The 14,950-nt window shown below is 43.1% G+C and overlaps 1 protein-coding gene and 1 pseudogene across 1 annotated transcript; one reads left to right on the top strand and one right to left on the bottom strand.

The window, feature by feature from the left end:
• Window positions 1–4,469: 4,469 nt before the first annotated feature.
• Window positions 4,470–10,466, top strand: LOC123409292 (annotated as a pseudogene).
• A 2,449-nt stretch (window positions 10,467–12,915) lies between these two features.
• LOC123412324 (21 kDa protein-like) lies at window positions 12,916–13,999 on the bottom strand. The gene has a single exon (XM_045105279.1). The coding sequence runs from the start codon at window positions 13,750–13,752 to the stop codon at window positions 13,138–13,140; it is 615 nt and encodes a 204-aa protein (XP_044961214.1). The 5' UTR covers window positions 13,753–13,999; the 3' UTR covers window positions 12,916–13,137.
• Between the last annotated feature and the right edge of the window lie 951 nt (window positions 14,000–14,950).

Raw genomic sequence — 14,950 nt, 5'->3', positions numbered from 1 at the left:
TATATATTTGAGTCTTTGCCGATTTCTTATATGCATGATTTGATATCCTTGTAAGTCTCTCCGAGTCTTGGGTTTTGTTTGGCCAACTAGATCTATGATTCTTGCAATGGGAGAAGTGCTTGGTTTTGGGTTCATACCGTGTGGTGACCTTTCCCAGTGACAGAAGGGGCAGCAAGGCACGCATCGTGTTGTTGCCATCAAGGGTAACAAGATGGGCTTTTATCGTAGATATAAGATTGTCCATCTACATCATGTCATCTTGCTTAAGGCGTTACTCTGTTCTTTTGGACTTAATACACTAGATGCATCCTGGATAGCGGTCGACGTGTGGAGTAATAGTAGTAGATGCATAAATATCGGTCTACTTGTTTTGGACGTGATGCCTATAGATATAATCATTGCCTTAGATAACGTCACGACTTTGCGCGGTTCTATCAATTGCTCGACAATAATTCGTTCACCCACCGTCTACTTGCTTTCATGAGAGAAGCCACTAGTGAACACTACGGCCCCCGGGTCTATTCACACCTATCGTTTCCACTTTCTCTTTTACTTTGCTTTGTTTCTTTGTTGCATTCAGTTCTCACTTGGCAAACAATCTATAAGGGATTGACAACCCCTTCATAGCGTTGGGTGCAAGCTCTTTGTGTTTGTGCAGGTACTTGTGATATTCCTTCACTGGATCGATACCTTGGTTCTGAAAACTGAGGGAAATACTTACCGCCGCTCTGCTACATCACCCTTTCCGCTTCGAGGGAACACCAACGCAAGGCTCCAAGCCACGGGGGAATCCTTTGCATATTTGCCAAGGAAGTCCCTAAAGGCGTAGCTGTAGCAGAAGGATTCCTGGTGCCGTTGCTTAGGAGTATCAAGACAACAATAGTCTCCCGTCAGCACGTTTGTTTTTGGCGCCGTTGGAAGGTCTTTTGTTGCAGTAGCAGCCATCAAGGGGTAAAAAGATGGGGTTTTCATCATTGGTTTGAGATTATCCCTCTACATCATGTCATCTTGCTTAAGGCGTTACTCTGTTCGTCATGAACTCAATACACTAGATGCATGATGGATAGCGGTCGATGTGTGGAGTAATAGTAGTAGATGCAGAAAGTATCGGTCTACTTGTCTCGGATGTGATGCCTATATGTATGATCATTGCCTTAGATATCGTCCTGACTTTGCGCAGTTCTATCAATTGCTCGGCAGTAATTTGTTCACCCACTGTAATACTTGCTATTTTGAGAGAAGCCTCTAGTGAACGCTATGTCCCCCAGGGTCTACTCCACACCATATTTTCAGCCTTATACTTTTTACTTCGTTGCACTTTCCGCCTTCAAATCTCACTTTGCAAACAATTTTGAAGGGATTGACAACCCCTTTGAAGCGTTGGGTGCAAGCTTGTTTGTGTTTGTGCAGGTACTCTGGACTTGACGAGACCCTCCTTCTGGATCGATACCTTGGTTCTCAAACTGAGGGAAATACTTACTGCTCCTGTGCTGGATCACCCTTTCCTCTTCAAGGGAAAAACCGACGCAAACCAGAGAAGTAACAAGAAGAATTCCTAGCGTCAAGGAAGGACTTTTGTTGCCGTAGTAGAAGAATTTCTGGCGCCGTTGCCGAGGAGGAAGATCAAGTCAAGAACTCATCCAAGTAGGTGTCGCAAACTTATCTCTTACATTTACTTTGTTTGCCAGTTGCCTCTCGTTTTCCTCTCCCCGACTTCACAAGTTGCCTTTTTCGTTTGCCTTTTTCGTTCGCCTTTTCGTTCGCCCTTTTTCCTCGCTTGCTCTTGTTTGCTTTTGTGCTTGCCTGCTTGCCGAAGTCACCATGAATGAAAACACCAAACTTTGTGACTTCTCGAATACTAATAATAATGATTTTATTAGTACCCCGATTGCTCCCGCCACTAGTTCGGAGTCATACGAAATCAATGCCGCTTTGCTGAATCTTGTTATGAAAGAGCAATTCTCTGGCCTTCCTAGTGAAGATGTTGCATCCCATCTCAATACCTTCATTGAGCTTTGCAATATGCAAAAGAAGAAATATGTAGATAATGACGTGATTAAATTGAAGCTTTTTCCTTTCTCGTTGCGACATCGCGCAAAAACTTGGTTTTCTTCTTTGCCCAAAAATAGTATCATTTCTTGGGATAAGTGCAAAGATGCTTATATATCCAAGTATTTTCCGCCGGCTAAGATCATCTCTCTCCGTAATGATATCATGAATTTCAAGCAACTTGATAATGAACATGTTGCACAATCTTGGGAGAGAATGAAATTAATGATTAGAAATTGTCCCGCTCATGGCTTGAGTCTTTGGATGATTATTCAAATCTTTTATGCTGGCTTGAATTTCGCTTCTAGAAATATCTTGGACTCCACCTCAGGTGGAACGTTCATGGAAATCACGTTAGGGGAAGCCACAAAACTCCTAGACAACATCATGACAAACTACTCTCAGTGGCACACTGAAAGGTCACTTACTAGTAACAAGGTACACGCTATAGAAGAAATTAACTCGTTGAGTGCTAAGATGGACGAGTTAATGAATTTGGTTGCTGGTAGAAGTGCTCCTTTGGATCCCAATGATATGCCCTTGTCTTGTTTGATTGAGAGTAGCAACGCTAGCTTGGACATTAATTTTGTTGGTAGGAATAACTTTGGCAACAACAATGCTTTTCGAGGAAACTATGTTCCTAGGCCTTTTCCTAGTAACTCCTCTAATAATTTTGGCAACTCCTACAACAATACTCATGGAAATTACAATAAATTACCCTCTGATCTAGAGAGTAATATCAAAGAGTTCATCAACTCTCAAAAGATTTTCAATGCGTCCATAGAGGAAAAACTACTCAAAATTGACGATTTGACTAAGAGCGTTGATAGAAGCTCTAGTGATGTTGATGCTTTGAAATTTAGATGTGCTCCTCCTGAAATCAACATGGATGAAACTTTGAAAGTTATTTGTGTTTCCATGATTGAGAGCCAAGAAAGAACCGCCCAAATTCGTGCTAGACATGAATGGCTTAAAAAGCCGTGTTCTCGTGATGAGAATCACGAAGATCTTAAAGTGCATGGTGTGACTCCCATTGAATCTTTGTTTTCTTGTGTCAAACCTAATGATTATGGGGCTGGATATGAATCCACTTTGGTTGAGAAGTGCCCCAATGATTCGGAGTCCATCTATCTTGATGCTAAAAGCATTGAAAGTGGAGTAGAAGACGTTAAAACTGTGAGTAGTAATGAAATTACTACCGTGGATTTATGTCATCTTGCTTAAGGCGTTACTCTGTTCGTCATGAACTCAATACACTAGATGCATGCTGGATAGCGGTCGATGTGTGGAGTAATAGTAGTAGATGCAAAAAGTATCGGTCTACTTGTGTCGGACGTGATGCATATATGTATGATCATTGCCTTAGATATCGTCATGACTTTGCGCGGTTCTAGCAATTGCTCGACAGTAATTTGTTCACCCACCGTAATACTTGCTATTTTGAGAGAAGCCTCTAGTGAACACTATGGCCCCCGGGGTCTACTCCACACCATATTTTCAGCCTTACACTTTTTACTTTGTTGCACTTTCTGCCTTCAGATCTCACTTTGCAAACAATCTTGAAGGGATTGACAACCCCTTTGAAGCGTTGGGTGCAAGCTTGTTTGTGTTTGCGCACGTACTCTGGACTTGACGAGACCCTCCTTCTGGATCGATACCTTGGTTCTCAAACTGAGGGAAATACTTACTGCTCCTGTGCTGCATCACCCTTTCCTCTTCAAGGGAAAAACCAACGCAAACCAGAGAAGTAACAAGAAGAATTCCTAGCGCCAAGGAAAGACTTTTGTTGCCGTAGCACACCTCAACAGCCAGCGGCTGTTGTTTCGTGGCTCCATTCCGGGCCACCTTCCGGCGTTGAACCGTAACCGAGTGAGCGGGCATTTCCTTCTTTGTAAGGACTACTTTGATACAACAAACCCGTTGTTCAAACGTCAAAAATTCCGCCGCCGTTTCCGTATGAGTAGGCATCTTTTCAACCGTATTAGAGAGGAGGTGGTCGGCTATGATGACTATTTTGAGTGCAAAGAGGATGTCGTTGGCAAGATAGTTTTTTCCTCTTATCAGAAATGCACTGCCGCCATCTGAATGCTTGCATACAGAGTGCCCGGTGATCTCATTGACGAGTACGTCCGTATGAGCGAGTCTACTTGCCTAAAGTCCTTGTATAAGTTCTACAAGGCTGTTATTGCTGTGTTTGGCCCTGAGTACCTGAGAGAGCCGACTGCTGAAGATACAGCCTGTTTTTTAGGCAATGAATGCGAGCAGGGCCTTCCCAGGGATGCTTGGTATCATAGACTGAATGCACTGGGAGTGGAAGAACTGCCCTTCTGCTTGGCAAGGGCAGTATAAGGGCCATGTCAAGGCTTGCACTGTCATACTAGAGGTCGTGGCGTCTGAAGATCTCGCACTCTTTCTTTGGCATGGTCGGATCACACAATGATATTAACGTGCTTCAGCGCTCGCCGGTGTTTGCTAGGCTTGTTGAAGGCTACAACCCACCGGTGTACTTTACTGTCAACAGCCACAACTACGACAAAGGATACTACGTGGGTGACGGTATCTATACTTAGTGGACCACTATTGTCAAGACAATACCCAACCCTGTCGGAGAGAAGAGGGAAATATATTCCCAAGAGCAAGAGGGTGCTAGGAAGGATGTCGAGCGTGCCTTTGGTGTTTTGCAATCTCGATGGGGCATCATTCGGTATCCTGCTAATACCTGGAGCACGCAGAAACTGTGGGAGGTGATGACTGCTTGTGTGATCATGGATAATATGATCGTAGAATATGAGCGCCCGGAACGTGTGTACGATCAAGGATTTCAGTTTCAGGGTGAGAATGTTGTGCGTGAGCATGGAGGAGCAGCAACGTTTGAACAGTTCATCCAATTTCATCAAGACATGCGTGATTGCGAAACTCACGTGCAACTGCAAAATGATTTGGTTGAGCATATGTGGGCTCATGTTGGCAACTAATAGATTTATCTTCTTTTATTCGTTTGTAAAACTATGTGAGAACTATGTTATTTTTATTCAGCTTGTAATAACTATGCTATTTTATTCGGTCCATATTATGTTATTTGATTCAAACTATGAAAATAATTCAAAATAGGACGGCCAGCCGTCCACGCCGGCACATATGGGTCGATGCGTTGGACGCTTTAGCGACCCATATGTAAGACAGGGCGGATGCCGGGCGGGTGACTGATCCAAACAGACAAAAAGCGGACGAAATCACTGTCCGTTTGGGTCGGTGCGTTGGAGTTGCTCTTATCCACCACGACGACGCGGCCGAGCGCCATGCATCGGCTGATCAAGTCACCCCTTTGCGCGCTTCCCCTGCTGGAAGGACCACGACGACTACGATAAAAGTGGGGAGCTCCTGTTCGGCGCCTTAAGTGCCCGAACAGGTAGCTGACGCCCGCTGCAATGCATTGTTGGGCCGGCCCACGAAGGCTGTGTGAAGCGTTCAAAATTCGACAAAACAAAAAAAAAGCAAAAAGTCGATCAAATTGACACGTCCTTGTTCGAGCTTAGCTAACCAACACAACCATTGCTCACTTGTAATTTTAGTAGCGCTACATTGTAACAATAAGTATGGCCGCGCTATTTATTTATCACTTACAATTTATATTTATGTTTAAGAAATCATGAAATTAAAAACGTTCATCGATTTTGAGAAATAGTTCATCATTTTGAAGAAAAGTTCTCAAAACTTTAAAAAGTTCACCCAATTTGTAAAAACTTTCTGAAAATGTTTAAAAAGTTCATCATTTTAAAAAGGTTCAAAGCTTTAAAAAAAGTTCATCGATTTAGGCAAAAAGTTCATCGACTTTGACAAACAAAGTTCATGGCTTTTGAAAAGATTTCATCGATTTTGACAAAAATTTCATTGACTTTGAAAAATTGTTCATGACTTTAAAAAATAAGAAAACTACAAATTTTAAAAATTCCAACAATTTTTAAAATAGTTCATCGAAATTAAAAATTGTTCATGAATTTACAAAACAGGAAAACTAAAGAATTGTATATTGACTGAATTTTGATTTTTTTTTTATTGGAAAAAGTTCATCAAATTTGAAAAAAAAATCATCAATTTTGAAAAAAGTTCACCGATTCTGGAAAAATTTCATCAAATTTGAAAAAAAATCACCACTTTGGAAAAAAATTCACCGAATTTAAAAAAAAAGCGAGTTTCGAAAAAAATCATCAAATTTGAAAACAGTTCTTCATTTGAAAAAAACTTTATAAAATTTGAAAAAATATCCATAAATTAATAAAAATGTAGATGGACTTAATTAAAATTGTCAAATTTGAAAAAATCATCAAACGAGTAAGAAGGAAAAATAAAAAAGAAACCCGAAAAACTAAAACAGAAAACAGAAAACAGAAAAAATGAAAAAAAGAAAAAAAAACAGAAAAACAGAAATTAGTAAAGACGAAAGAGAAGGTGATAAAAAAACGTGCCTACATTAGCACATCAAGTTCCTCAGGCCTGGTTTGGTAGGAGAGGATCGAGGGGGATTGAAGGGAATTTCCTCGCGAGGCCTAGGAACCCTGCAAAACCTCGAGGGCCCATTTGGTACAAGGGTTTTCGACGGCCCAATCCGCTCCGACCCCCTCCTACACCCTCCTTTCCACGCGTTTTAGAGCCCTCGAGGGGGTCTCGCGAATCTGGGAGGAGAGGAGACGAGACTGCGCCGCCGCCTCTTGTTGACTGCGCCGCCGTCGACCCACACCTCTACGCTGGCCTACCTCCTCCATCATATTGACTTCTTCTCGGTGGTAAGCCCTCGCCTCGCCTCCCCACCTTTCCCCTCACCGGATAGGTTTCTTCCATTCGCCCTGTCATGGTTGCTGCCTCATCCTCCCCGGCGAGCTCGCCAAGCACGCCATCTACGAGTCCATCCCACGCGACTCCCACACACAAATACCACCACCGGTCGCCGTACGGGCCTCCCGTCGCGTACTGAGGCCTGAAGCACGACAACCCGTCGCTGGTGCCGACGCTGGAGGAGGAGGGGGACGAGCGGATGGTGGCCCTCTACCGGAGCGTCCGCGAGTACTATGAAGCCCCACGCAGTATTCTCTGAATTTGGACGGACGGTCGTCGTACGTGAAGTTTCTCTCAATATGAGTGAAGTACTTCAGAGAATATGGTATAGTGCTTTTAGTCAACTCACATGATGTTGTCTGAATTTAATTGTGGTTCATCAAACTGCTACAATCTTAGATATGAGATAGCTATCTTTCATCTAGATGGGAAATAGCAAATCTGATATATTTTCATGTTGCTAGGAAGTACCCACTCACTTTGGCTTGGTATCCTAGAAAAAAGCCGAACTATAGTGGAGTTTATAGTACAGAATAGTACTAAATAAAATACTTCAAAGGATACATATAAATGAGAGGTTAGCCAAACACCTTTGCAAGGATATTTGTGTGCATCTGCATATTCATATATACCTGTGTCGCCGATATTTTGGAAAATAATTGTTAATTCAGGACACTATAAGCAGTAAAGAAAATTAATTCATTATAGTTAAGCAGATCGTCTGTCTTACTCCTGCATCCGTCGACAAGGTAGGCGTTGCCCTCATAGCCTATGGAGCAGTTAAAATTATAGGCAGTAGCTCTGGTTGCTCAGGCAGGCGTACTCCCGAAGTATTCTCATATTCTCGTACGCCTGCAGGCCCATTGATGTTAAGTACGAAACCGCCCGCAGTATTCTCTGAATTTGGACTCACGTGAGCGAACGGTGGACAACATCACGTTAGCTATCTCATATTCTCTTAAGTCTTTCATTTAACACTATATGTGTAGTAATCTACACTAGAAACTATGAAGGAGTTCATTGTCATGATGACCCAGCCATGATCCAGTGTCCCCGTGCCCCGTACCAACCATGTGCTATTTGATTCACTAATCCATGGTTGTGTAGTGTTCTGAGTTTCCTCTTGACCTTGTTTTTATTTTGACAGCCTGCCGCTCGGGTTCTTGTTGGGGTGGATGAGTTGCCTCCATCTTGGGATCCAGTTGTGACGTCTAACTTCAGTACTCCTTGGCCTCTTATGATTTTCTATCATGTCTCTATGAAAAACTTGCTTCAAGTCAAGTAAACCGTCAAATGTATTTCTTATTTCTTGCATGATTATTTTAATTTTAGTGTCGAGATGAATTCCGAGATAATCTCACTCACAACATTTATTATCGTGCTTGCTGCTTGCCCATTCTAGTTTTCGTGCCGAGATGAATTCTGAAATCATCGACCGAATTCGGAAGAGAAGAAGAGAGGATGATGAAGACCTGATGTCCTTCATTTGGCCCGTATTGCATCGAATGCGTAAAAGAGGATCAATCGAAAGAAAGCAGTGACATAGCTCCATCCTATATGGAAAGAAGCGTGTCCATGATATTCTTACAGGGCATATTAAAAACTGCCTCGTAGCTTATAGGATGGAGCCACATATCTTTAGGGCTTTGTCATCTTACCTTAGAAGAGAAAAGTTGATATTGGATACAAGAATTAAGGTGGAGGATAAGTTGGCCTTTTTTGTACATGGTGTCCCACAACGCGTCTTATGAAGATCTCCAGTTAGAATTTCAAGATAGTGGTCAAACATTCCAGGAGTACATCAGTGAGTTCTTCAACATTATTCCTTTCTTAGCTAGTCGATTTTTGAAGCCTCCGAGCATTGATGAGCCACATCCAAGAATCTCCACTGACCCAAGATTTTATCCCTATTTCCAAGTTTCCATCAGTAACACTTCCACAATTTCTTGACTTGTCTAACTTGAAGTTCTTCATTGACCTTCAATCCATTTTATTTTCAGAACTGTTTAGGAGCTATTGATGGTTCACATGTACCTATAACTGCAACACATGGGATTGCCGCTCCATTTCGGAATAGGAAGGGCACCCTCAGTCATAACATCATGATCGCGTGCGACTTCGATCTACGATTCACTTTCATATCATGTGGCTGGGAGGGTTCAGCAACAGATGCCAGAGTTCTTCAGTTTGCGATGATGACAAAATTTAGAGTACCCGAAGGCAAGTTTTACCTAGTTGATGGTGGTTATGCAAACACTCAGTCATTTCTGGCACCTTATCGGGGTGTCCGATATCATTTGAAGGAATTTGGTCATGGACACGCTCGGCCACAGAACCACATGGAATTGTTCAACCATCCACATGCTATTCTACGAAACCATGTGGAAAGGTCCCTAGTAATTCTTAAAAAGCGCTTCCCAATTCTTCATGTTGGCACACTACATACAATCGAGAAGCAAGTGAAACTTCCCGCTGCTGTTGCAGTTCTTCACAATATCATCAAGATGCATAATGAAGACGAGACTTGGCTTGACAACCAGCCAATAACATAGCACCAAATGATTTTTTTGATCTCCCAAATGGTGATGAGAATAACTATGGGAACAACGGCTTAGGGAACACTTTGAGGGATGAAATCGCAATGCAAATGTGGCAGGCATATCATCCTGAATAACCAACATTGTGGTGTGTTTTTCAATAATATATACATATGCATTAATCAACTTATGTCGTCTTCATCATCTAACAATGTAATCCTTGTTGAATGCAGATATGTATCCAAAGGGGTCTCCAAAGTACAATCTTATGAAAGCGATGATCCAATAGATGGTACTGGCCAGATATAAGCAAGTTTCAAACAAAGCCATTTCCTCTGTATGACAAGCTAGGTGATCTTTATGATGGTGAGTTTAATGGATTTTCATTTGCTACCTTTTTCTTACCTTTATAAAGAATTTCTATTGCTATGTGACCTTTAATGAGAACTTGGGTGCTTGTGCAGGACACATAGCAGAAGGTAATTTCAATTTTACGTCAACTGAGGCTACACAAGTGACTAACGATGATCCTGAAGTTGAAAGAGATGAGACTGAGTTCTCTTTTGATCTGAATGAGTGTGAAGATGATTTACTCATGTATGATGATCCAAGAGATGCGGCTCAAAGTGATGGTCCAAGTGGAGCTACTCAAAGTGATGATCCAATAGATGGTACTCAAAGTGATGTTACTCGAGCAGGTGCTCCTGGTGGTTCCAATAAAAAGCCAGTGAAAGATCCCAACAAGAAGAAGCAGGATGATCCCATGGTGGAAGTGATGGCAAACTATGTGGAGATCAGACGAAAGCAAGCAGAGGAGGAGTCTGCTTTGTTCGCAGGGTCGAAAAATGCCCAACAGTTCACCATCACCAAGTGCATTGCTGTTCTGCACAAGATGGAAAGCATCTCACATGGAGAAAGAGCCGCTGCATACAAGGTGTTCAAAAATGCTGAGAATCGTGAGATTTTCCTCAATGTCGCCGTCGAAGATGAAGTGAGCGCCACCGTGTTCCTTCGGACGAAATGGCAGACTTACCTCGGGGTATCTAAGGTAAGATTTCACTATGTTCTTCATACTCTTGTGTGTTTAGTTTCAGTTACTTTCACAGTAGTTTATTTTTGGTGCTTGTGAACCTATGGTTATCTCAGGTGTCCCGAAAGAAAAAAAATACTCCACTGCTGCTTTATGTGTTCAGTCATTAATCTGCAATATTAGGTCCAGTTGCTTTTATGTCTACTAGTCAGTGCCATGCGTGATGATGATAAATTGATACTGCTAGTATCACAGTAGGAATGGCTTCAGTTGGTTCATTCTTGCTTGTAGATGGAAATATAGACAAACCTCCACAACCAGCAAAAATATCAAGGGTTGCAAGACAGTTCTCTGGTGTTGCGTTTTGTTTGTCTGAACCAGCTTGCTTGTCGTCACAAATCTACTTGCCTTTATTCTTTTTCGCATCATTCTTTGTTGTAACCTCACATTCCCCCTCTATCATCACAAGCGGCACACGCATTATATCTTCATTGTAGTATACCTGCATCAATAACCTACCTGCACAAGATAATAGGTCTCCTAGTCTTGAGTAGGATCTAGAGAGTAGTGTTGTACTTGTTTACTCTGCTGTTATTTCAATAACCTCGCTGTTGGAGAATTGCTGAGAGAGCAAAACAAAACTTGTGACTTTATCTAAGGGGTTGTGTACTAAATAAACACAGGTGGTAGTTATGTGATTGATAGTAGGAGGTTGATGAATGTGATTGTGCCTCTCGTAGCGAGGTTGATGAATGTGATTGTGCATCTCGTAGTGAGGTTGATGAATGTGATTGTGCCTCTGATAGTAAACAAATTGTGTTCTATAATTTTTAACCGAGTCAATGTATAGGTTGTTTTGTGGTACTTAGCAGTAACACACTGTTGCGAAATGCAGTTCTGAATGATCCATTTGCATCGAACTTTGATGACTGACAAAATGCAGTAAATTTGATGAATGTTGAATCCAAGTGACGAACTCCCTTTGCTTTCCTGATGGCAGGAAAATGGAAGAGTAGAAGCCGAAGGACCAGAGGTTCAAGGCCAACGAGAACAAGCATGTAATGAACGGATGACCATCCTCCACACAGTCCAATGTGTGCAAGGCCTAGTTGCCAATCATGTTACTCCTATGTTAAAATGGGTGGTGTGAATATTTGCTTGGTCATCCTGAAAACTATCCAAATATCCAGTATCTGTGTTTTGAGTTCCTATATCTGCACTGCATGCCTGGAATGATAAATCAATAGATTTTATTGTGTGATATGTTCTCGTGGATCATTCGTGGTTTTGGAATCCACTTCTATATGGTGATTTGTGTAGCATCTTCTTTGTTGGCAATACTATTTCTCACATTTCTTCCTTTATGAACAAACCGTTGTTCTAAGTACATTTCTTTCGTAATCTTTTGAAGTTGTAAAAATTACATTTTTTATTATAGTGTACTCCTGTGTATGAATCCATGTGTACCAAATAGAAAGGATGTGAGAGGATTTAAGAGGATTGGATGGAAGGAAGGGATTCACCCAATCACCTGAAATCCATCCCTCCCAAAATCTTCCAATCCCCCTTAACCAAACGAGGCCTCAGGTGGAACGGTTTCCACAATACGCTACAAATTGGGAGATCCTCTGTTCGATTCCTTGCTCTTGCATCCTTTTTTCGCTGGACGGGAAGCGAGCGAAACAGGCGGAGCCCATCTAGCGCAGCTGGAGGCGCCCGTTTGCGAAAATGCATGTTAACGGTCTAGCGCAGCTGGAGGCGTCCGTTTTCGAAAATGCATGTTAACGGACGCATGTGACCCTAAATAGGGATTGTCATGAAAGTGCCCCCGGCCAAGGCGGCCACGCTACTAGAGTTTGGCTGACACTGCCAGTGTATGCCCACGATCACATGTCCACATGGTGGTCAGAGACTCCGGCCATGTGGCACAGCGTAAGCCGACAATAAATTCATGGGAACAGCCACCAAATGATCTGCCCAAAACACTCCGCGGCGTGGGAGCAGGAGGTCAGGAGCACGTAGTACGTTAACCTAATCAATCTTAAGCACCCCCATCGGACGACAGAGGTGTACGCTGAAGAGTGTACAAGACCATTAAGATCTAAACCCGATGTACTCTGGGCAATTATGATACGAGATGGACCGATGGGCACCCCACGTTCACGTAGGGCCAGCGCACATCGATATTTCATTCACTCTGCAAGGCACAGGCAGGCAGTGCGTGGGCGCCTAGCTGTCTACCCAATCCCGGCAAGAAATTGATTCATCCAACCGCAACCAAGACTCTGAGTCCAGCAAGATGCAAATGCATGCGTCGTTATCCCAAGATCTCCCAAGCAAGTGCTACAGGAATTTTTATTTAGCATTTCTAGTTTTGTACTACAAAGCGAGCGCACGCAGTTAATCAAAAGCTATACAGTACAGCTAGCAAGAAAATACGTAGTATTTTGGCTTAATTTGACCACCTTAACATTAATTACACTCTTCATTGATTGTCTTAGCTACATTTTACAGGCACATCAAGAACACATGGAAACTGAAATACAGTAGTACTACTCCGGATTATAGAGCGCATCCAGAAGAACATGAGCAGAGTACATGACCCAAGATTAAAGAGCACCAGGATACGAGCGTACGCGCGTAGTACTAGTATACGTAGCAAGGCGAACCGAGTGGGCCTGGGCCGGGCTAGTGCCCGGACCCGACCTTGTTGACGAGCGCCAGGGCGTTGCTGGTGACCTGGGCGACCTCCACGACCTTGCTCCGGATGGCGGCGCGCGTGCCGGCGTCCACGCCGCGGGAGAGCCCGTCGAGGCAGGTGTTCTCGTCGGTGAGCGCGGCGCTGCACCAGGTCTGCACGTTGCTCAGGTGCCACCGGAACGCCGGCGACCCGGCCCGGCCGAGGCCCCCGTCCAGCTCCTTGGCCGCGTCGCGCAGGTGGCCCACGCTGTCCGCCATGTTCTCCAGGCAATCGCGCGCGGGGCTGCCCTTCGCCTTGCCGCCGGCGCCGCCTCGGAGGCCCGGCCCGCAGATCCGCCCCACGTACGCCGACGCCGACCGCGCGCGGTCCGCGCTCACGGACAGCGCCGCGCGCGCCAGCTCCTGCGGGCTGCGCGGCGGCGGCTTGCCGTACGACGACAGGCTCTGCATGCACACCGACGGGTACTGCGTCTCGCGGCACGACTTGCGGATGAAGTCAGTGGCCGCCGGTGCGCCCTTCGATGCCGAGGCAGCGGCCGCGGCCGCGGCCGCCAGGCCGAGGGCCAGCGCGGCGAGGAGGGGAAGAGCGCCGGAGCGAGGCATTATTGAGCTCGTGAGCTCGCGGTGAGTACAGACACAGTGGTGTGTGGGTTGGCTCTTGGCTCGTGGTGGTTGGTCAGTTTATTGGTTGTTTTGCAGTGACCAACATGTGTGTCTTTATATAAGGGAGAAAAATAAATTAGTGTAGATCTTTTTCCTTTTTTCAGTTTGGACCTTGCATGGAGAGAGACATTTGCATGCCAATGGAGAAGAAAGTTCTACAGAAGTCCAGAAGTTTGGTACGAGTTCATTATGTAAACCACTTTGGTGTGGTTACTACATAGTATGTACTACTACCTCCGCTCAAAAATATAAGTTGTTTTAGATACTTTAATAAAAATTATATTTAATTTTAATTTTCACTCATAATATAGGCTATATATGAATTGAAATTATGAACAAATACATTAAAACATTTCTATACATATCTAAATCAAATACAGTTATAACATCTTGTATTTATGAACCGAGCAAGTATTTGGTATTTACAGAATTATTGTTAATACGTAACCAAAGAAGATGTTGTTTAAAGATGAATTATTATGAAAATCTAATATTGCAAATATGTTGTTTAAGGATGAATTATTACGAAAATCTAATATTGCAATATCAGTTAGAGTGGAGTACCGTGAAGTGTAGAAGTTCATATTTATCATTTGGACCATGACTTGATAAAGACCTGCTAAAAAAGACGAAACTTCTAGAGCGGTCTTGGTGTTTAACACTCACTAAGTGAGTAAACAATTTCAATTACATGTATCAAACGAAATTTCTAGTATTTTATAATTTCGTTGAACACTATAGAACCAAAACTGCATAATAAAAATGTATTCCCTTCGTCTCATGATATAAGAGCGTTTTGGAAGCTATGTTAGCTTTAAAAATACTCTTATATTATGGGACAGAAGGAGTATATATGTAATGTATAATGTGCAACCGGCCACCACATATTTTGACAAAATTATGGAAAGTACACTTGAAATAGACTTGCAGAATGTGGCACTTACTAATTATCTTGTCCATGTACAGAAAAGATAGTTAATTTGTATCGAGAAATAAAATTCTCATAGTCGACATAAAAATAATAACATTCCGAGCATATGTGCATTAACAATCATGCATGAAGTGCACATTTCAAAGTTGGTATATGTACGATGAAAAGGTGTACGATTTTTGTACGATCCGATTGATCTGCTGTTGT

The sequence above is a fragment of the Hordeum vulgare genome, chromosome 7H (genome assembly GCF_904849725.1).
Source record: "Hordeum vulgare subsp. vulgare chromosome 7H, MorexV3_pseudomolecules_assembly, whole genome shotgun sequence".
Lineage (NCBI taxonomy): Eukaryota > Viridiplantae > Streptophyta > Magnoliopsida > Poales > Poaceae > Hordeum > Hordeum vulgare.
This window is presented reverse-complemented; position numbering and strand designations above follow the sequence as displayed.

Bases quoted from the DNA above. Each gene is read 5' to 3' on its own strand.
- LOC123412324 (XM_045105279.1), bottom strand. From the start codon at position 13,752: ATGCCTCGCTCCGGCGCTCTTCCCCTCCTCGCCGCGCTGGCCCTCGGC.